Source organism: Hemibagrus wyckioides, linkage group LG07, assembly GCF_019097595.1.
Source record: "Hemibagrus wyckioides isolate EC202008001 linkage group LG07, SWU_Hwy_1.0, whole genome shotgun sequence".
Classification (NCBI taxonomy): domain Eukaryota; kingdom Metazoa; phylum Chordata; class Actinopteri; order Siluriformes; family Bagridae; genus Hemibagrus; species Hemibagrus wyckioides.
This window is the reverse complement of record NC_080716.1, coordinates 22,565,354-22,588,049: the sequence shown is the minus strand read 5'-3', so window position 1 is coordinate 22,588,049 and position 22,696 is coordinate 22,565,354. Positions and strand designations below refer to the sequence as shown.

General features: G+C 42.1%; 1 protein-coding gene and 3 non-coding genes across 5 annotated transcripts; all 4 read right to left on the bottom strand.

The window, feature by feature from the left end:
- Positions 1 to 329: 329 nt before the first annotated feature.
- On the bottom strand, positions 330 to 22,395 carry acin1b (apoptotic chromatin condensation inducer 1b). Of its 2 annotated transcripts, none has more exons than XM_058394834.1 (17): positions 22,219 to 22,395; positions 20,415 to 20,480; positions 20,049 to 20,160; positions 18,992 to 19,068; positions 15,753 to 17,858; positions 15,303 to 15,442; positions 9,378 to 9,516; positions 5,937 to 5,982; positions 5,384 to 5,514; positions 4,681 to 4,827; positions 4,422 to 4,587; positions 4,017 to 4,162; positions 3,514 to 3,621; positions 2,761 to 2,868; positions 2,283 to 2,622; positions 1,791 to 1,888; positions 330 to 1,704 (listed from the first exon to the last, which is right to left on the bottom strand). In XM_058394834.1, the coding sequence occupies exons 1-17, from the start codon at positions 22,354 to 22,356 to the stop codon at positions 1,348 to 1,350; spliced, it is 4,425 nt and encodes a 1,474-aa protein (XP_058250817.1). In that variant the 5' UTR covers positions 22,357 to 22,395; the 3' UTR covers positions 330 to 1,347. The 2 variants fall into 2 exon arrangements, with proteins under 2 accessions (XP_058250817.1, XP_058250818.1); XM_058394835.1 differs by having other exon boundaries at positions 15,363 to 15,442; positions 22,219 to 22,394.
- On the bottom strand, positions 15,596 to 15,693 carry LOC131357004 (small nucleolar RNA U6-53/MBII-28). Its single transcript, XR_009205204.1, has one exon. It is a non-coding gene; the product is annotated as a small nucleolar RNA U6-53/MBII-28 (small nucleolar RNA).
- LOC131357002 (small nucleolar RNA U6-53/MBII-28) lies at positions 19,330 to 19,430 on the bottom strand. Its single transcript, XR_009205202.1, has one exon. It is a non-coding gene; the product is annotated as a small nucleolar RNA U6-53/MBII-28 (small nucleolar RNA).
- Positions 20,569 to 20,669, bottom strand: LOC131357003 (small nucleolar RNA U6-53/MBII-28). Its single transcript, XR_009205203.1, has one exon. It is a non-coding gene; the product is annotated as a small nucleolar RNA U6-53/MBII-28 (small nucleolar RNA).
- Positions 22,396 to 22,696: the final 301 nt, after the last annotated feature.

Below are 22,696 nucleotides of genomic sequence, written 5' to 3'. Positions count from 1 at the left end.
TCTCAGTTTTGAGGTCTGAAATTCACTGTCTAACAACACTTTTTTTAGATTAAGGAACAAAGAATTTAACCTTTTCCCCATACGTCCATGACTGTTCTATTACTAAAACACTCGGTTACACACTAGGAGTCACCGTCTGTCCATTTCTATACACATGAGCTCACACCTCCATGACTGACCACTTACTGCTTGGATCAACAAGGGAGAGCACAAGACCAGAGAAAGAAACGACTGGGAAATATCTTAATTTGCTGCCAACCTTAAACAAACCAAAAAAAAAAATCCCCTAAAGCATCCCCTGTCCAAATATTAAAAAATATTCACCATACTTTCCTTTAATCACTTTTTTATTCTTTTTACATTCGGCATACTCAGAAAAAAAATAATCAAAAAGCAAATAGGAATTTCTCTTTTTCAAACTAAAATAAAAAAATGAAAGTTAAAACATCATTAAAACATGTATCATTCCTCTCTTGTCTATAACTGTTAGTTTTCTCCCTTATCTGGATCTCGGAGTACAACACTAAAGAACAGAGAGGATTACAGACTCCCAACAGGAGAACACAGGGAAATGCAAGGATGGAGGCAGCAGTAGGACGGGGGAGAGACGAGACGTGTTGAACACTTGTTATCCTTCATAACAGCACCTTTCTAGAGTTAACACCGGACAGGTACGTAGTAGTCAGCCGTTCAGTGCATCAGGGTCCGAGAGGGTGAGGCTGTGACCCAGACACACCACAATTAACCCGAATCTATGGCCATAACTATTTGGGGGTATTTTGGTCAACCAAAGATAATTAAAAAAGTCTCAGGACGAATAAAAGAATTATTTTATAAGGAGCTATTTGTGGCAAGCTTGACTCCAATTACAATTTATAAATAAAAATATTCAAGGGCTTTAAAAAAAAAAAAAAAAAAAGTTAGGGGGGGATGCATTAAAAATAATCACCCTGCTGATGGTCTAGCCTTGTCCATGTGTGAGAATGTGTGATTATGAGGAAATGAATCTGCACAAGCCCTTGATGCAAATCTGTTTAAGACCAAAGAAACAGTAATTAACTGCAAAATCACAAAAATAAAGAAAAAAAAAAGATTACTACAACACAAAAATGGAACTAATTGAAAAATAAAAAGTTTTGAAAGTCCTGAAAGAAGGATGTACAGCAGTTGTGACTGAATGTGTGATGCTACCAAAGTGTATGCATATGAAACAACGATTTTCAGGGCTGGAACTTTTGCTTCGTAGTTGGGCCTCAGTCAGCAAGAAAGGGCATCCATCTGTTCCTCCAAGGACCACAAACACACGCTTGCATTGGTGCTCTCTCTCTCTCACACACAAACACGCTCTCAACGTCGTCTGTCCCTGGAGGGGTTGCTGTGGCTTCGTGAGCGTCTGCTGCCCCCTGCTGGCTTGGAGTCGCTGCCTCTGCCTCGGTTGCTGTCTCTCCTTTTCTCTCCCTCCTTCTCTCTACCCCGATCACGCTCCCTCTCTCTTTCCCTCTCCCTCTCCTTGTCCTTCTCTCCTTCAGCTGGACGGCTCGAGCCTCCTCCACTGCTCACCGCGTTCCCGCTGTCTCGCTCACGGCCACGCGCTCTCTCCTTCCTCTCCTCTTCACGCTTCTTGTCCTCTTCCTCCTGCAGCTCCTTCCTCCTCTTCTCCCGCTCTTTCATTCTCTCTGCTCGTTCCAGGTTCTTCTGAGTCGCCTGTGGAAAGACAGGAGAGAAAAAGCTTTAGAGCTATGCAAAAGCATGTAAATGTGAAGCTTTGTGTGTGTCTATATATGTCTGACCTGTTCTTCAGTAAGTGGCAGCCAATAAATGCATGGAGCTGCTTTGGTTTTGCGGAACAGATCATCCAGGAGTTTGGCAGGAGGTTCCTCTGGTTTCTCTGCAGCAGAAATAAGATTAAATTATTAATTGTACATTTTATAACATTAAAGAACATTTACAGCTACATTTTATGAGTAAGAATATTCATCAGTAGGAAAAAACCTCAAATGGCTGCTGCTAAAAAAATTGATATGCATCTGCATAAAGTGCTTGATTATTAATAGCTTGGTTAGGAATCTGTCCTGCATTCTTAATGAGGTCAGAACATTTTTTCTTTACATTGACGGGCGTCTGTTTGCAAAAGTAGAACCTGTTTGAGAACCGCTCACACTAAGAACAGTTTGACTACATATACCAACAGTAACATCAAGAACATCCTAAACTTCATTAAAACAAAAACCTTCACCCACAGCTACAGCAAACATTCACAAAAGAATGAATTTTAACTTCACCTTTTTTCTCAGACTTCTTCTCTTTGCTCTTTCCTCGCTCCTTGCGTCTCCTGTCCCGGTCACGTGACCGTGATCTCCTGGCCGCTTCCCGTTCATCCCTGTTGAAGTCTCGCACTTTGTCCCTGTCCCACTCCCTCTCAGAGCGTGTCCTTTCCCTACGCTCCATCTCTCGCTCCCTCTCGGCCCACTGGTCTCTCACATTCGCTGATGCTCCTTCCCTCTCTCGCTCCCGTTCTTTTTCTCGGGTCGGGGGCACGAGTGGAGGTGGGGCGGCAGGGCGGGTCGGAGCTGCAACGGCTCGTGGATCTTCACCTGTCAGCAGCCCTTTGTGGAAGTCCAGCTGAAAGGTGAGAGGGGTATATGATGATATTGGCAAGAGAAGAAGAGACGGAAAAAAAAAAAAAAAAAACAGTGAAGCCGTCTGTCTATTAAACAGAAGAGCTTTGCCACTGTATCTCTTCAACAGAGCTGTGCGTACCTCCTTCTGCTCACAGAATTCCACTCTGAGCACTTTGGGGTTGCTGGAGGGCCATTTCACACCGTGAAGAGCTTCACGTGTTGCGACAGCCTCCTCTGTACTGGAGTACTAAACCACAGAGATAAGAACATTACATCAGACAGATTCAAACTAATAACTAAATAAGGGGGGAAAAACTGCAAACCACAAATATACACTGTTCTCAAATTAAAGGGATTTTTAAATACTTTTATATAACAAGAAGCACTTTAAAAATACAGATTACTTCATATTTAGGCTATCAAACTAGCCATGTTCCTTGTTCATCAGAGTAAACACTAAGGGGACATTAAATGGGAGAATAGATCTATCTATATATACAAATCACGTCAGGTTCATGAAGTTTTACTGTCCAATTACAGATGGTTATGTTATTAGTTAATGGTCAGCTACCTGCATCCTTAAGGTCTGTTGATTACTGATCTCCAAACTGATAATGGGTTTTGTAAGACACTAACCTATAATAGTAATCTATAATATAACCTATATAGTAGAGCAATAAAATGCAGACATCTTGAAGCAGAATTTACCTTCTTCCTAAATATTTCAGAAAACAGCATTTCAATTTGTATTTCCTGTACATCAGCAAACTAATTCAGTGTTCTGAAATACAGCCATAAGATTCACAGCACAGCCATAAGATTCAGAAAGAGTAGATGAGAAATAAAGTGGGGGGGGTAAAGGGTGAAGTAGCTGACAGAAAGAGAGACTCACAGTGACATAGCAGTGGGATTTGATCTTATCGATCCAGAAGCCGTCCTCCACCACGGTACCGGTCCGATTCAACAGCTCTTTCAGTTGGCCTAAAGTAAATGGGCGAACCTACACACACACACAAATGTGGAGTCAGATATGAACATGTTTTAAAACAAATCACAATCCCCCTGATCTGATATTTGTTTCATATGTTACTGATACCCTTAACAATCCTAGTCCTCATTACAAATCCCATAAAAACTAATAACATTTGACCTTGACCCTATAATTCCACATAGATACTGCAAACATTAAACCACACTTTCTTAAGACACTGCAATAAAAATCTTGATTGTCAAACAGACAGGAGGATGGTCAAGGCATAAAAATATATACTCTTTGCATATGCTCTAGCTGCATGAAAACCTAAGCTATATACAAATAGTATGCATTTGAGTGGTTAAAGATGTATTAGCTCCATGTTACTAACACCACAGACACACAAGATGCACACCACTCACCAGGTTACAGATGTGGATGATGTTGGATGTTTTGCCACGGGGAGGTGAGAGCTGGCGGCCTGTGCGGACTGGGTCATCTATGGTGATGGACACAGCCACTTTCTGCTGACTGATGGAGCGCCGCACCACTGAGTCGTTAGGGGTCACTAAAATAAAAAAAATAAAATAAAAAAAAGAATTAAAAATTGATAAGAAAAAGATTCAAACAAACCATTTATCAGAACCAAAGAACAGCTCTGAACAGATTCTTAAACAGATGGTGGACTCCTCCTCCCAGTACTGACTAAACACCACAGAGATCTGAGACCAATGAGATAGCAAACCTATTAATATGTCATTAACATCACATGTAAAACAAAAGTTAAGAAACAGCCATTAACAACAAAAAAACCTAAAAATAGTCACCCTTCTTAGTGTCACCCTCCTGTGTTTCCATGGCAACCTCTGATGAGCTCTCCCTCCTCGTTTTCTTGGGGGGTTTCTCTTTCTCTCCTTCTGTCTGCTCCTCATCCTCATCTTCATCCTCCTCCTTTTCTTTCTGCCCATTCTCTTGACTTTCAGATGGAACCACCTAGGTACATCAAATTCACAAGGAACTGTGAACCTGCTTATCTTCCTGACAGCAGACAGGCAGTGTGAGAGATCTGACTGACAGAATGTGTACCTGTGTTACAGTACGTCTGATCTGAAGCCCCTGGTCCTCGTCACGCTCAGGCTGCTGACCCGAGTCCTCATCCCCGGAGAAACGCCCCTCATCAGGGTGCAGGTCCACCACAGCCTCTTGCAGTGGCTTCAGGTCTGGTATTAGAGACTGAAAACAGACACATAATTAGGTATCACACAGTCACAGAGCTACACTTATTGTTAGTCTGCAGATCAGTCACATGCACTTTTAAAAACCCTTTTAATGGTAGTTAAGAGACTATTGTGTTGCAAATTTGAGATAATTAGGACAATCATCACTACACAAAAAACTAATTAGAGTTTTGTTTCATCTACATATCTGGCACACTGCTCTCTTTTATATAAAATGAACAATCACTGACAGGCATATGAAAAATCAAGTCATGAATGTAGCATTTGGTTAAAACCTCTATATTCACCCGACTGAAGCATCCTGCTGTGATTACAGTGAAGTAATCTTACTTTATCTGGCTAACTAACATTACGAATTTGGCTGACGACAGCTAACAGATGTCCACAACAAAGCTTTTACTCCCATAACACTTCTGCAATACAGTAGCAGACTATTAATATCCTAATATCCTAGGAATCACGAATACTTGTTCACAACCACATGACTCTGGAATACCATTTGATTAATTACAGATGGTTCTGTAGTAAATGATGATGTAATAATCTTGTACCTTCAGCGATTCAGTGGTGATGCTGATTGATGGCTTTTTGGCAGTGACTGCTGTACTGGAGCCCCACCTCCTCTTCCTGCCAGCTCCGCCCCCAGACTCCGCCTCCACTGCAGCTCCTTCTGGTTTAGCAGCTACAGCGTAAAACACGGCATCAAAATTTAAACCCCAAAACATGGGGCCTCAAAAATGGTGTCTACAGTATCAAAGACTTTCCTTATATTATTATTAAAAATAATTCCATTTAAGATCTAATTTGCAGCAATAAACACTTAGAATAGACAAACCAAATAGAATTAAACCATCATCCATATGTGACCTCCAAAGTGGACACACTTTACAGCATAGTCAAGAATGTCTTGTCAGACACAGAGGGTCTGGTGTTATCCAACCACTTTTCATGGATTTCTCCATATTAGCATCTCAATGCATGCTAGATAAGTCACCAGCAGGTAGATTGACCGAGTATCAAGTCTTGATGACAGACACCTTATTACAGAAGACCAAAAATGTTAAATCTTTTAATTAATAAACAAACACCTACACAAATACTTACTCGTAAGTGAAATCTTGCGTGCAGCAAACGCTTTTGGAGTGGTGCTCTGAAAAGACAGAGGATGACGAACAAAAAAAAAAAGACCCAAGCGGGTTCAGGAAAGGATGAGACAGAGAGAGAAGGGGGAGACAAACACCGGGCAGGAAGAAAAGTGGGAAAGAGGGAAGGGTGATAGAAGAGAAAAAAAAAAAGAACAGACATAAAGCTATCAATAAACCGACATTAGATAAGTGAGTTAAGACAGACAGAGGCTGCCCGATAAGCCGCCACACTGTCTGTCAAATACACACTAAGTTCCTTATAATATAGGAACTTACAGACTAGGAAATTCATGCTTGACCCATATTTTCTAGTCCAAACCCTGTATAGTGTCAATAAGGCTATAAAACCTCAACATCCCCTTCAATCCCCAACTTAATCTACTGTCCTTCACACACACAAAATAAAAGCTTTTAAAAACAAATCAACCCTCAATTTTAACCAAAAATGCACTATATCTGTCTATAAAATATAAATACATCTTGGGTTTAAAAAAAGGGTATTTCCTGGTACCATTGACACCTGATTCCTCTCTGGCTTGGCTATGGCCCAACCGCACGGCACTGTGCACTGTATCTAGGCAACAAAGGTCCAATCAGAAGAGGCTGAGGAGTGAGGAGGAGAAATGCTCACAAACCAAGCGTGCTGATTGGCCGGCTGATTTGGAACTGCCTTTGGACTTTAACTTTTGGTGGGAGTGATTTTCAGTGTGTGGCTTTTGAATGTGCATTCTGAGTCAAGGCAAAGTCTTTGGTGTGATGGTGTTTTCTTATGAATCGGAAACAGTCTTTGATGGTTTCAGTGGGAGATGATTTAGAGAGATATGGTGCATTCAAACGATAAATACAGTCTCTGGGATCCGTGTTGTCCACACAGAACAGCTCTCCCATTTCATTTTACGCAGCATGTGAGAGCAATAGGTGTAACATTACAGTCTAAATGTATTGCTTTAATAAAGCAAAACTAGTCCATAATCCATTTGGCAGACAGTGTACACCACAGGCATGTGGTGGAAGGGCATTTTTAAGCTCCAAGCTGATGCTGATGCTGATTAAAGTCCTTAGTTATTTCCCTTCAGGCAGACACTAATCCACTGAGACTGCGTTACGTCACAGGCCGATGAGTGGACTGGCCACAGACTGTCCACATACTTCCTGAAAATATGCAAGCTTGTGCTTTAAAACAGGCCACATCCAGACGGCACCTTGATTAATCTTGAGCTCATGATGGTAACTGGTATTCCAGAAAGTTCATTTGTGGTGTGGTTCCTCAAAAAATGTCAGTGCCCTCTGGCAGACCGTTCACATGCAAATCATGACTGGGATATCAATCACTTAGGAAACGACAAATGAGTCCGTGGTTAATTCGTAGCCCTGGAGCCTTGTTCATGTGTTCTAGCAGAGCAGAGTCATGCGCAGCTCTACTCATTAAAGCACTGCAGATCAGTTTGTATGGGGTGAGAGAGGGCAGATCAGAGGTGATGCTCAGAAGGTGTCGGCATACATTAAAGTCCATACACGGAGACATGCTGTTCGGTGAGCTGGACAAACACACGGGCGGCCATGCCGCTTACATCACCGTGTGCCTATCAAACTGCATAGAAAAGTCCATACGGTGTATGAGCTGACTCTGGATCTGTAGGTGAACCACGGAGGGTGGGACTAGAGGAGGAGTCCTGTCAAAATGGCTGACACCTCGACCCACCTAAACGACTTTCTAGCCTTCTCCCAAGCAGTCCTATCAGGGGCCACATCAGTTTGTGCAGTGAGCAACGTGGCCAATCATCCGCCAGGATTCCATCAGGTGAAGGCTAAGTGTGCGGTGGTGACTCTGCCTGAGGGGGCTAGCTCATAGCTCGGCACGTGATGGAGGTAGAGGAGAGGTGGAGGTAGTAACGCAGGTACCAGTATGAGCAATGGAAGAAGGGAGGGCACCTTCATAACAAAGCAATCAGTGGGTTTGTAAAAAACACAACAGTTCATTCCACTAGATTAGACAGAGGAGCAACAGAGAGAAAGAGAAGAAGAGCAAGAGAAAGTGGGAGACCAAAGAAATGACAATATTCAGAAGAAAAAAAAAAACATGTGAGGAAAAAAATAAAGAAGAGGAAGGAATGATGGAGAGAGAGCTAGTGAGAATAAAAGAAAAAGAGAAAATAGAGAAAGGAGGTAGAGGAGAGTCTGGCTATCTCTCTCACTACATTGCATCAGGCTTTTTTTTTATTAAACAATTAAAGCACTCTCTCTCTCTCACTCTCCCTCTTCCTCTCTCACCCACACACATAAGCTGTACTTCAAGATGACCCGAATTTGAATTTGAACAATATATAACACCAACACATTATGACACCTGCTCTGATCCCTTCCCATCTTTTTAGTTTCTGACACTAGGCCTGCATTTCTTAACCCATAAAGTCCTGCCCGATAATTTGGTTACTCATTTAAAGCTCTAATCAGATTTGATTAGTTTATCATGGGGACATCTAGTCTCCTTAGTGATAACTGCCTTGCATCCAGACAGCAATATAATTAGCACACAAGGAGTGAGATTTTAGTGGGTTGTATTTTCTACAGATCCGGATGTGTGTCATGTTCACTTTCTATTCACAACACGGCATCCAATTGCTTGAAGAGGCACAGAAGTATACAAGAAGCGTTCGTGTTTCATTTCACGATTAGTGATGTGTTTAATGTGTGTGAGGGAAGATCACTAAAATGTGCTCTACGAACCAGAACAGGGCGCGTAATAATCATCTCCACCCCCCAACTTTCCGCAGATAATTTAATCCCATCCGAATAGGGCTTTAAAATGATGTTAAATACGAACTATTAAAATAATAAAGGTTTATTTAACAGTTATGAGAAAAACGCATATATATTTATTAATTAATTAATTAATTAATTAATTAATAAGACATTACACAGATACCTGTGCGTCTGAAAATATACTGTACACTGTGAACACACATAAGCTGGGCTGTTTCAAGAATACATCAAGCTCTTTAAAGCTCTTCTGTTGGCACATATCTCTCTTCATCACATTCACACACTCAGAGCAACTAACCAGAAAGGTACAGACTGTATCTAATTTCACACACAGTTAGCCAGCCTCAACCCCTGACAATATAATAACAGCTACAGAAAGAGAGGGAGAGAGCGAGGGAGGAAAGCTTGCTCTGAGAGATACTTTTACAGCTTTGTTGTACACAATTTTATTAATTTCGGCTCTTACAATTATGCCCATAACTCTTCAGCTAATAAAGTCTTAATTTATCTTTGCAAAGCACTACATCTCTTGAAATAAAAACAATAAGCTCTCATAAATGCCAATTTGAATAAATTTCATAATGTAGCCATACACCCTGCCCCTGCTCCTTGGCATCTTTCCAAAGGGTCTCATTACCTCATCAGAACGGGACTCGCTGGTCTCAGGCGCCTCCTGTGAGGCAGGATGAGCCAGTGCACTCTCCGACTCGGGCTGTTCCTGGAGCTCCATAGAGACGGGACCTGTGGGTTCGGCAACCGTGGCCTGCTTTACATCCCTAGAGAGACAGAAGAGAGAAAGATACAGAGAGAGGGAGAGAGAAATGTGACAATGACTGCACCAAGTGTTATATCATCACAAGGGGAGTGAGGAAAATATGAAAAAAGTGGGAGGTAGGAGCAGACAGACAGAAAAAAAAAAAAAAAAGCTACAGCACTCTCACTAGACCAGCGCCATCCCCAAAGCTCAAGCTAAATGAAGGACCGAAATTTGACTGACCTCACATATCAACTGAGAATTAGGAGATGTGAAAGTCAGAAAAACAAGATTGAGAGAGAGAGGTTAGGTGACTGAGGATAGTGATCTGGGTTACTATAACTATAAATAACTCAGCAGCTAAATGACACCCAGGCATGTCAGGGTCAAACACACATACACATCTACAAAGACAGGATTACACATGCACTCGTCAAACAACTGTAACAGACGGATGTCAGAGCAGACCAAAAATTCTGCCTTGTATCAATGAAAAACAAACCAAAAAAAAATAAAAAATCATCCAACCTTCCAACAACCAAACACGTCCAACTCCATCATAATGACTAGACAGATGAGAGCAGGAAAGCATCCAACACAGGCAGACAACAGATGTTAAAGAGAAATGGATGCCAGGGACAAAAGAACAAATCAATAAACAGTAGCGTACACCATTAGGGCAAGAATATCAAACCTCATTTAGCCATTATGTCACCCTATCAGCTGGAGATCTGCTGGCCAAGGTAATCGCATTTATCGCCTCTTTAAGCAGCCTCTGCCATGACCGCTCACACGTTTGCGCTACTCTTTCTAACACACAAACACAGACACACACCCCTCCTGCTGTTCATCTCAATACATGAACAGGTGTGCAAGTGAGTGCCGGCCCCCTGAGACACGACAGAACCGACTGTGATTACTCTCAAGACGACAGAGGTCCCCTCCTATTACATGTTTTCATCTCGACATCCAAAAAGTGTACCTAAGAACACATGCTCATGACTTGAGGACAGAAGACAAAGCGTCTCGGGAAGTAAATCAGACATAGTACGGAAAATTAGCACATCAATAAGGGCTCATTAATCAATGGCACTGAAATAAAGCTGAATCTACCATTCCCATAACACAGAGACTAATTTGTAAAGCATGACACATATATAAATAGTGCCACAGGGACACTTCCCTAGAAAGCAGTGCGGCAGTTTGGTTTGCCTCGGTAGAGAACACACATTTGTGGGATTTGCTACCAATGACAGCAACTAATCGCTTCTCCCTGGGGGGCTGCACCCCAAACTCCCCCACACCGTCTCCCTAACAACCGAGGGGCTGTTTTAGGGAGCTGCTCCTTCGCACAGTGAGGAAAAAGAACAAAATCTAGTAACAAAGCACATTAAATACAACATTACAATTATGGCACCAATATAAGTAGATTTCAAAGACCATAGCTTAAAAATAAATAAAGAAACATCTCTATTCAAAGTCGCGTTAGACCTAATCTGACAACTTGTTTCTACAACTGTACAAAGGGAAGATGATGCGAAAGGCTTTGTCACTTGGGAGGAAAATTCCAGAAAGTCTCAAGATTTCCTTCATATCAAAGTTGAGGAGGGAGTAACAAAGCCGGGGAGCCACGCGCAGAGAGAGAGCAGGCGCAGTTTTATTACGAAAGCTGAGACGCAGCACGATGATAAAGACGACATTAACCAGATTATCTTTTATTACCGATTCACGGCTTCTTCACGCCCCTCGGCTCTCCTGATCAGAGATGTTCACGTTATCATCCGGACGCTAATGGCTAGAAAGCCCCCTTCCCCCATCGCCAAGGCCACGCTCTTCCTTCCCACCCGCAGCAAACCGCGACAAAAAATAAAAAATAAAAAAACCCAATCCTCCTCCGATTTTTAACCCGCGACACATCACTCACTCATTCACACCGAGTACTGAAAATCAGATTCTTGTAAACGCTTGATTCGGATTACAGAGTCGGGGGGGGAAAAAGCGACCTATACACATTCCCAGTGCTACTGTGTAGCAACCGCGCTAGGACATTTCTCCCTTCTCCCCTGTCTCTCTCTCTCCCTTACCCTCCTTTATTTCCGTCGGACAGCATGTCGACGGGCTACAACTCGATGTGCTACGGATCTTGCGTCTGTATCTGCCGCTCGCGGCCGCGTGCGCACGACCCAGAAAAAACCGTGGGAGCGCTGAGAGACGGCCGTTTTGTGCAATGCGTCGGTCTACGCGCAGCAGCGCTCACTTAGCGGCCATGTTGAACAGAGCTCGGGGGGGAGTGGGAGGGGCTAGCGAGAGGGCGGGGCCACACTTCCGACTCAGCCACGCACGCCGGGTCGGGGGCTGGCCGCGCTGAACGCCTGATCCAAATGCCTGCTTAGTTCTCGCTGTTTTTTTTCATGACCATACAAGCATGCGGATGCGTTTGATCTTTCTCACCCAAATAAATATACTCAAGGTATCTGTGCAATAAATACAAAAAAAAAGGTCTGTAATCCGTCAGTACGGAAGAAATCAAGCATTCAATTAAGTCCCTTCTGTATGGACCGTCTCTGCTGACTTTGGTTCTGATCACAGAAAAAAAAAAAAAAGGTACCAAAGGGTACTACACTGACCTGTCCTTGTCGCAGGAACTTAAATCCTTACAATGTTTAATGAGGAAAGTCACCATGCATCATGTTATTTATCAGATACAGCAGGACGCTCACTTTATCCCTATAACCTAGAGTTAGGCTTCTATGCTGTTAAATAATAATGCCCTACTCACCACTCTCTCTACGTGTTATAATATTTATTATTTTCATTATTTTGTCGTCTTTACTGTATTGTATAGTCTATTCTGCACTGCTACTTCAGCTCCCTCGCTTTTTGCACCCTGTCAATTTCTTCCTCAAATGTTGCCATGGAGAATGCTATTTATTTCTGCTGTACACTTGTATATGACTAGAATGACAATAAAACTAATCTCAGCCCTAATTGTAGTACTTTTAATCTTTATTTTTACCTTCTACCTAGAAAGATGCATGGCATTTTACTCTAGAAAGGTAATTACAATCCAATTACATGCCTTAAATCTTTTGGAATCTTGAAGTTCACATTTTCAGGCGAAAGATAGATTAAAAAGATACAAATGATACCCCTTTCAGCAAGAAGGACAGGTACAGTTTAGCACCCCCCCCCCAAAAAAAATAAATAATTGCATTTAGATTTGGATATACAATAAGTGTACCTATTCTTGTCGCCAAACACTAACAAGTTACATAAACTATAATTCGCAGCATATGATATAAAAATAACTCATGATTCATAGTGCTGGCCAGAGGAGGATGGACTCGCTGAGGCTTTGTTCCACCCAGCTCCATCTTACGGAGTTTAATCTTTCACACTGTCACCATTGGCTTGCTCAGTAAGCATCAAAAAAACAAATATCTGAAGAACACACAAAGAATAGTATATACACCCACACTGTGCTTAACTTCACAAAAACAACCATTTTGACCCACACTCGCCATTTCCCTTCTTACATAACATGTGAGCTACATTGCAATGTAACAGCTAAAATATAAAGCAGCTGCACACTTAAAACAGGTGTATATACGGTTAATCACTGGAATCATATGGTGAAATGTGGCAAGTATCACCTGTCCAAAAAAAAAGTGATTTTCTTTCCCAACCAACAGCTTCATTGCTTATCTACTGCTTTTATCCAGTAGATGAGCAATAAATCAAGTACTGCTATTTTTTTTCCACAGGCACATAATCAGAGCTCATCTCTGCTAACCATCCAAGGAGTGTTCATGTACTGACACTTTCACCCATGTGTGTGCATCTGGAGAGATTATGTTAGACCAGAGGAAATAATTAAATAATTAAAAAGGCTCAGTAGAATAATGTTGACTCTGTACTCCTGCATATTTCCTATATTCCATATTTCCTAAATGTTGATTGCCTCATCTCAAGGTCCCCTGCATTTTAGCCCAAACTCATAAAACTTAATTTCTATAGGACAGCACATGCTTTTCAGTTCTGGGAACCTACTGCTTTGCAGTGTTGAAAGTTTTCAAGCTGAAAATGAATGGTTCAGCCACCCTCAGGGAAATGCAGCTGATTATTTGACCATTATATGGTGCGCACAATGATTACATAGAGCATATTTTAGAGGTCTGTGACCATTTTGTACCCCAGTGACATTTTTCAGCTTTAGGTGATGTAGAGGAGCACAAAACACATGAGTAGCTGCTGAAAATCAGCATGAACCCGACACACAGGAAAATGGAATTCTGATTCAGTGAAACATATTGCTGTTTAGACAATGAAAAGGTCTGTAGGATATGATGGACATGGAGAACCACAACAAAAACAGACAAATTACACACTGGCATTTGGCCACATTTACCTAACTAGATCAATCATTTGCAATAGCCTTTACAAAATGTGGTACACTACATACACCAACAGCCGTAAGTTTATTATGTAAGGCTTTATCACCTGTGCAACTTTACTTGTTGATTTAGCAAGTTAACCTACTAAGTAATACCATCATGTACTTATGACCATGAGTGTGTTGTGAGTTATTTTAATATGTGCCTTCCTGCACATATTACATATGGTCCCATTTTCAAGTGACCAAATTCTATTCAATCCAAAAAAATCTATAAAAAGGTAAGCATAATTTCGCGTTTTTAGTTTAGATATTTTGGAAATTCAGGCTTCAACAAGAGACTGGACAGACAAAATAGTCTCTTGCACTCTTAATTGGGGGGTGCCATCACTTTACCTCCTGTAAATTAAGCAGCTTTGGGCAAACATTAACTCCTGTATAGAGAATACAATGTGTGTCCAGTGATGTTGCACAAGCAGCAGTTCCAATTATATTGTGGCTTTCTTGTCTCTATTCTGGTCTCGGATGAATCATGCAGTGTTTCCGCACATACTGATTATAAATATACTGACAACCAGGTAAACTGATCATGTATAAAACACATCAGCTTTTCATATGCTGTCCACATCGAGGCTGTAAAGGAGTACAAGACCAACAAAAAAGGACAGTCTGGTGGAAAATAGCAACACTGCTTATAAAACATGTACATGGACTGCTCTGATGAACTGATGCATTAATAGTGGATGACTATTTTCCCTTTGCTAATTTACATACTCTAAGTTCAACCACCCACAATAAGCTGTTTAATACAGTCGTGCAATTGTTTTTTTTAAGATCCCACAAATAGAAAAAATAGTCATTTAAACCTATATCAAAATCCTGACACTTTCAGCAGCTTAGAGAGTTTGTAACTGACCTGTGCTTGAGTGCTTAGTAAAGAGATTCTCAGGCACATGCCATTCATCCTATTAGGAGCTGAAAACAGTCCCAATTTCACATCCTCATATTTAAAATTTCTTTTTTCGACAGCATCAGGATTCCTGTTTGATTTAAGCTCCAAGCTATGAAGGTAGCGATGCCTCTGCTAGTGATCGAAGTGTGCTAAATTAATCTTTCTAACCATTTAAAAAAAGGTGATATTTATTCAAGGCTTGAAGTCACCCAGATTAATCGTTTGACTAGAAGTCTAATGAACGATAATTAAATGTAGAAACCTATAAGAATTGACAAATGAATAATGGTTTTGATGAAAAGTCCCTCTCACTCAATCATTACAGAGAAGTAACAAAGAAAACCAGTTTGGTTTGGAGTATTCTCAAAGCTGAGGGTTAGAGCAGAGTGAGAATTTGTAATAATGTTGTGAGACATTATTGCTTCTTGTTGCATTAAGTAAGCATGTATAATGTGTTACTGACCTATTTGGAGAACATTCGGGTGTATATATGCGTGTTGTGTGACTAGCTGTAGCAGCTAACCTCATAGGTTCTTCCTTGTCAGCTGCATCAGGGAGCTGCTCTGCTGCATCATCTGAGCTGCTGACTTTCTTCTCTTCATCCTGTTTAAATGAAACAGACAAATAAAAATATTAGCAGGGTGGAAAAAAAAAAAAAACGCCAATTCTAAATGTACTCCGATCCCAATGGAAACAAATGCAAATGTTTTTACTGAGCTCATGCCTAACCTGGAAATAAAGCATCTGATCCGTGTTTCCCTTCAGAGCACACTGAGTGTGAGAATTTAGTTGAACTCACTTGCGCCAAGTCAGTCTGGCGCATCGGTATTAGCATGGCAAACTCATCATAGGAAACAGTTGGGAGCAACAAAGGAGCAATCAAAATACCAACATTCTCAAGCCATTCACATACCTTATTTTGACTGGGTGGGCTGGGTTTGTCCTGTGGGGAGGAGCCTGAGGAACTGGATGTAGAAGATTCGGAGTCAGAGTCAGAGTCGGAGGATGACTGGCTGGAGGGGGAGGAGTGTCGTTCAGGTGATTTTTCCTTCTCTGTGGATCTTTCTCTTTCTTTGACTGTGGATCTCTCTATTTCCCTCTCCGTAGACGTCTCTCTTTCTGCAGATCTCTCTCTTCCTCTCTCTGTAGATTTCTCTCGTTCTGCAGATCTCTCTCTTTCTCTCTTTGTAGATCTCTCTCGTTCTGCAGATCTCCCTCTACCTCTGTCTGCGGATCTCTCTCTTTCTGCAGATCCCTCTCTTCCTCTCTCTGTAGATGTCTCTTGTTTTGCAGATATGTCTGTTTGCTCTGAAGATGCCCCCTTTTCTATCTCCAAAGATCTCTCACTTTCTCTCTCAGCGGATTTCTCCCTTTCTCTTTCTACCGATCTCTCCCTTTCTCTTTCTACGGATCTCTCATCATCTACCTCTGTGGATCTTGCCCTTTCGTTCTCTTCAGAGCTCTCTCTTTCTCTCTCCACTCTCATATCTTTTGAGGGTGGAGATGGAGGAAGTGATGAAGGAGGCTTGTTAATGTCTTCTGTTGCTTCATCTGCCTCTGCAGGTTCCTGCTGATCTGTTTCCACCTCTTTCATCTCCTTGTCATGCTCCTTTTCAGGTGAGGACTGAGGAGAAACAGTTGGAGCTTCTGTCTCCATTTCAACATCTGCATCTGCATGATGTTGTGCTGACACAAGGACAGACACCTGCTCCTGTTTGGAGGGAGACATGAGGCATTCGGGTGGGGGAACTTCAGAAAAGATGCGTGCTCGTTTTGCTGGAGCAGGTGGGGAGGGAGGAGGTGATCGATGCTGAAAGTCGGCGGAATCCTGAGACGGTGATTCCGCTCGCTCACGTTTCCATGATGATACATTAAAGCTCTCCTCTGTCTCCTTCCCCTTTACTTTCTCATCACTACAGCTCTCCACGTCTTCTTCCTTCTCTTCTTCATCCGGCTGAGAACTTTCTTCTTGTTCCCCCTCAGCCTCTTTCATCTCCACTGACCCCAGAGGGCTGCTTTCTGTGATTGAGGGTATAGTGGGTAGAGACTCAGGCTCCTCAGGCAGCTGCTCTTGGGGTGAATCTTGATGATCAGGAACCACCTCAGAATCACAACTGGTGTGAACATCTTCAGTCACTCCTCTAGTGAACACAAGCACCCCAGGTCCAGCCTCAGCTTGTTCTTCTTCTGCTGCCGCAGTGGCGTCTCCCTCTTCCTCTTCCTCCTTCTTCTGCCCACCATCAAAAGCCCCCTCAGACTCCATCTTGCGCACCAGCAGACTGAGTGGCCCAGGCCTACGCTGGGATGGAGGCTCAGGGCTGCTGGACCTGGAGCTGGAGCTTGACTCTTGTCTCTGCAGGGAAACTGGAGAGGACACGGCAGCTCCTTCTGGGGCTTCAGGTTCGTCCTGCTCTGGGGGACTTTGTTTGGGGGTGTCTGGCAGGGGGAAAGAGAGCTCTGGTGGTGGTGAGGGAGGAGGAGTGGGTTGTCTGAGCTGCAGTGGAGAATGATGGGGTGGAATGTGTTGAGGAGGCTGAAGCTTGCGCCGCGACCGCTGTGCTGGTGGTGTGTGGATGTTCTTTCTTCCACGAGATATAGGACCCCAGTTGTCGTCCTCATCGCTCTCATCGTCGTCATCATCGTCGTCATCATCACTGTCCTCTTGAGTGCGTGCCGACTGGCTGAGCTGTGGCATTGGATGGGCAGGGCCTGCTTCTACAGGGGCAGTTCCTTCTCTTTGTTGTGGACGTGGGACAATTAGGGGTACGCCCTGTCGTTCTGGCTGACCAACAACACGCACAGAAAGAGAGGCAACTGCACGGGGAGGGGATGGAGTGGCAACCTCCTCCTGGGAAAAAGAGGGTCGCCAGATCTTGGCTGTGGGGACATCAGAGGAGTCATGTGATACTGAGGCAGTGCCTGCGTCCAGCCTGTGGCCTCCCAAAGCAACTGGATCCTGTGGACCCAGCTGATCACCTCCTCCATCCTCAGGCACAGAAGGCCGAGATGCTACATGATGCTGAAGAAGAGAGAGAAACAAGGGACGAAAAAATTATAGGCACCCACAGGGACTGAATATCATGAATACCATTTAATCATGCGGGCATAAAAATAAAAACAATTTGCTTTGTTTCTATAAATATAAATAAACACCTTCTTTTGTATCATGTGTGATGTGCAGTAACACCTCATCCCTAACTCGGCAAATTATTGAAATCTGCTCGGAATTTTAATCATAAAAAACCACCAATCAGAACATGTTTCCTGTTTCTGAAAGAAGATGGGCATCTTTGCCTAACACACAATACAATATATTCAGGAAAAATAAAGATGCATGCCTGTTAATTTATTGAGACAATCACAAATGTAGTGTAATATCTGGTGATGAGCTTAATTAATGCTGCTCTTTTAATCTTAAAGACAATACACAGCCAGAGCATCAACTAAACAATAGCTTTAATCCCATTGACAGTATTGTCTCTGTAACACTTCATCAGATTAAGTTGATTACATGCTGACCAGAGACAGCACTGCAGAGGTGAGAGCCGATGAGTGAAATGTGGCTGAGAGAGAGACCGCGCATTATTTTCAGGTACTTGGAGGCATAAAAGCATCCCAAAAAATTCCCATTTAAACCTCTAATGCTCATATAGCTTACAGTAATATAATCACAAAGCAATGCAATAATTAATAAAAACAATATAGTATGCTGCTCAAATTTCCACCCAAGATATTCTAGTTAAGGGATTTGCAAATGTTTATTTAAATTTAACTGCAGAATTGTCAGAACAGCAGAACAGCAACATCTGACTGAAAGTTGTTGGCCAAGTACACACTGACCAAACCATAAAAATTTTTTTTTTGCCGACTTCACCATTTTAATTTAAATCTGCAAAAAGTTTTATATATGTAATAAATTATCATTTTCTCTGCCTGCCTTGAGTATAGAGAATTTTAACTTAATGGTAGGTACTATAAAAAAAGGATGAAGTCTGTGATACTTTGTTAAAGTGTAAGACAAACAAGCTATGCTGGCATCCCACAGCCGAACAAAAGCACACATGCATAGAAAAAGGACCCTGGTTCCAACATTTGTGTGTGCGTGTGTATTTTCACTGCAGGTGTGTTTGTTTAAAAAATGTGTGTTCAAACCTTGTCTGGCAGGCAGGAGGTGCTGTCGTTGGCAGCTGTGTGATCGTCCTCCTCAGGGCCTGCAGGGCTGTCTGTATCTAAAACCATAATCCACATAAAACACAGGGGTGAGAGGTCACAGCAAGTCACACAAATTACATTTCAACCGAATCCCCTACGTACTGGCTTTGAAATATGTGTAAAACAGGCCAGACTCGGTAGGTACAGAACAAACAATAACAATCCACACAAAAGCCATTCGCTTGAAAGATACACCCATTAACTGCCACTACTTCACAAGATGAGGTGGGTCTCAAACGATGCAAGACTCAAAGAAAGAAGCAAACAGGCATCCCAGGTTTCCTCAGAGCACACTGTGAGTGTGAGAAGTTGAGCTGAACTCATTTACACCCAGTCAGTCTGGTGCGTCGGTATTAGCATGGCAAACTCATCATAGGAAACATATGTGGCATGGAGTATTTCTTATCCTGATACATCATCACAGAGTATAACTACCAATGTTTAGTAGTAAAATAAAACAAATCATTTTACTGATAAAAATTGTTAATGGGAAATATAAATGAGAATGTGGAACTAAACACATACAAGACTGCAAAAATGCACCCAATAGTTTCTGGTGGCTGTATAAATCTAAATGATTAAAGACCTGCTACACTGAATGACATTTTAATATTCTGAATTTCTCCTGCTCCTATTAAAATGTATTTTTAGCCTCATTCTTGAATAAAAAATATTAAACCAGTATTAAAAAAACATCATAGTGTCTAAAAAGCTGTGGAAATAATTCCTTACTGTCTAATAAATCTCCTTACTGTCTATGACCCTTTGCGGTATATAAGCACGGCACACGTTCAAAGCCAAAACACATCTAAAGTAATAAAGCAAAGCGCATATGTTGAACCGGAAAAAGCATTGTCTATATAAACAGACTTCCATGGATTCAGTCACAAGTGATCTCCTTTATACAGCCTCATTTATTTTCTGATACTAAAGAGGTCGACTCAACTGGGGTTTTGCTGTCAGGATCTTTTTAACCATTCGTTTACTTGTGTCTTACCATCTGCCTCCGCTGCCTCACGTGCCTCTCTCTCCATTCTCTGACGCAGGAGCTCTTGCTGTTTGGCCAGGTACTGTTTAATAAAACTGTTCTGGCTCATCTCCTCCCCTATCTGAAATACATACAAAAAAGTGCACGTGTCAGGTGAATACCATGCATCCAACTATCTTAAAAAAAAAAAGACACTACGGTTGCTAAACAAACATTCAGCCACTTAATCATGATGTAGTACTATAGTGAATTAATAGATAAAAAAGTAGAGTTGTTTTCATACCCTTTAGCCAGTTCTTACTAGTTGCATCTAATGCACCATAATAGCAAAAAAACACTTGGAACCAGATCATTTTAGTAGGAATTTATTCTGACCTGCGAGTTGGGCTGCAGGCCGGGGTGAGAGGTGGAGGTTCGCTGCAGGCTCTCCAACATGAGTGCCTGTGATACAAACAGCAATCATATAGAGCCAGGCTAAAAAAATCTGAATGGTCAAGCATGAACATGTACAGATTGTAAGTTGATCGGTTTCCATCAGAGCACACTGTGAGTGTGAGAAGTTGAGCTGAACTCATTTACACCCAGTCAGTCTGGTGCGTCGGTATTAGCATGGCAAACTCATCATAGGAAACATGAATAAGGAGAAAAGTGCGGGTCGAAGACAAGGCATCAGATACAACACAAAACGTTCACATAGAAGAGTAAAAACTGGTCAAAAAACACAAAATAAGACATGCATAAAATCAGCTTGTACCTAAAAACAATTAAAATGTGTTAAGATAAGCAGAAAATCAGGAATAAAAAAACTGGCAGTAAAAAAGCCTATTGAATTATTGTCCACATCTCTAATATCTGAATAGTTGAACTGTTTGTAAATATGAATCTACAATTGAATGTATTTTTACCGTCACCCTGCCAACAAAAAAAAAAGTTTGTGAAAACCTGAAACAAAACTAGCTATGACAACTTTTAACCAAAATAAACAAAAAAATCTTTAAATGAATAGCAACACTGGAGAACATTTTCCAAAAACACCCCCCTGCCTCCAAGTAAACAACCGCTATTGTAAACTATTTCTTATAGTAAAGGCGTGTTATTTACATACCGATTAGATAAATCCAAAGCGAAACATTGTACAGTTGACCACATGGCTATGTCCAAAACTGCACCAGGGAGTTTTACTGTAGCACAGAGTTTAACTGTAAACTAATCAGCACTGCATCTAGTTTCAATATGCCTCCATGTGCTGTCTCGGCTTGTATTTATACCGCATTTGTGTATGAGGCTCCAGCCCATGTGTTTATTCATGCAGTTTTCACCTACTCGACACAGGATTGGTGTGAAGTGAACAATTGTCGTTGACAAAAAAAAATGCCCTGACGATATACCCCAGGACAAAAGAATTCCGCTTTCTGCCCCAATGCCCCCCCTCCCTTGACTGTAAACACGATTTTCAGTTTTCAAAAGAAATGCAAAGTGAATGAAACGGGCAGCTACGCGTCGTGTTACGGTGATTAAATTATTTAAAGAATGTGGTCTAAACATCATGTACCTTATAGGAAAATCATCTACTATAAAAAGAGCGCAAATCTCTACAATTTACCTGTAAAAAAAAATGCACGATTTTAAAGATCGGAGCGAGTCTCATAAGCCTGCACGGATTAGTGAGGACAAACTGGATTTAATCTCCACCAAGACAACTCCGCGTGCGTCTCTAAATAAATTTGCTTGGCTGGCCATTTTGTTTTGAAACCACAAACTTAAATTGATTACTTTTATGCTCGGTCGATCGGTGTTTACCAGAGCAAATGTCAGCCGCTCATCCATTAGAACAGTGCTGTGCGCGCCCCCGATCGGCGCGCCTCCCCCACGACAGAGAGCGAGGGCGCGGGCACGAACTCAACTCACAAACCATAGGATCATAGGACCCGCCGACCGCCTTTTCCCTCCCCAAAAACACAAAGGCCTTGCAAAAAATCAACAATTCTGAAGTGGTAATGGTGAACTAGCATCTACTAAGTAGCGCAGCGATGCCGTTGGCGGTTTAAACAGTGCACAGGCACTAAATGCGCATTCCCGCTTCCGAAGCAGCGATACTTGGCCTGCCACTCAGCTCTCGTCTCCGAGTGAACTTGATAGTAGCAGACATTTTTTAGCCAAACCCTTCGTCCAAACTCACCCCTTTTAGTCGCTTGATGAGCGCATTTTTCTGCCCACTTTTGGCCAGCCCTCGTTGTTCCAAGGCAGCTTTTAAATCCGCCACACGGAGCGAATGAAGCGGTTTCCCATCTAGCGTAACATCTTCGAGTTCCGCCATTTTGCTTCCCCCTTTGGCTCGGTCGCTCAAACTTCGGGCTGTCGCCGCGACGCTGGCAACGTGCTGACGTCACACTACGGACATTTCCGAAAAAAGCCGAACGGCGCGCAAACAACAGCAGCGTGGCCAATCGTTTGTGTCCGCCATTCATTCACAAAGGATCCTAACAGTTTCGATTCTTCTACTAAATAAGAGCACAGTGAATTTGGGAACGGACTGCCTTTAAGTTTGTAATCAAATCTAAAATATATATTTAAAAAAAAACATGAAAGAGCAAAAAGTCTTTAAAAATTATAAGAGCTACTAAAATAGGACGTTGTCTCTGCAACAGGGTCAAGCT

Excerpts from the sequence above, each read along its gene's own strand:
- acin1b (XM_058394834.1), bottom strand. The coding sequence starts at position 22,356 with ATGGCGGAACTCGAAGATGTTACGCTAGATGGGAAACCGCTTCATTCG. Across the intron at positions 17,859-18,991 it reads CCTCCTGCCTGCCAGACAAG|CATCATGTAGCATCTCGGCC; the intron begins GTTTGAACACAC and ends TCTCTTCTTCAG. Across the intron at positions 5,983-9,377 it reads GCGAGTCCCGTTCTGATGAG|AGCACCACTCCAAAAGCGTT; the intron begins GTAATGAGACCC and ends CTGTCTTTTCAG.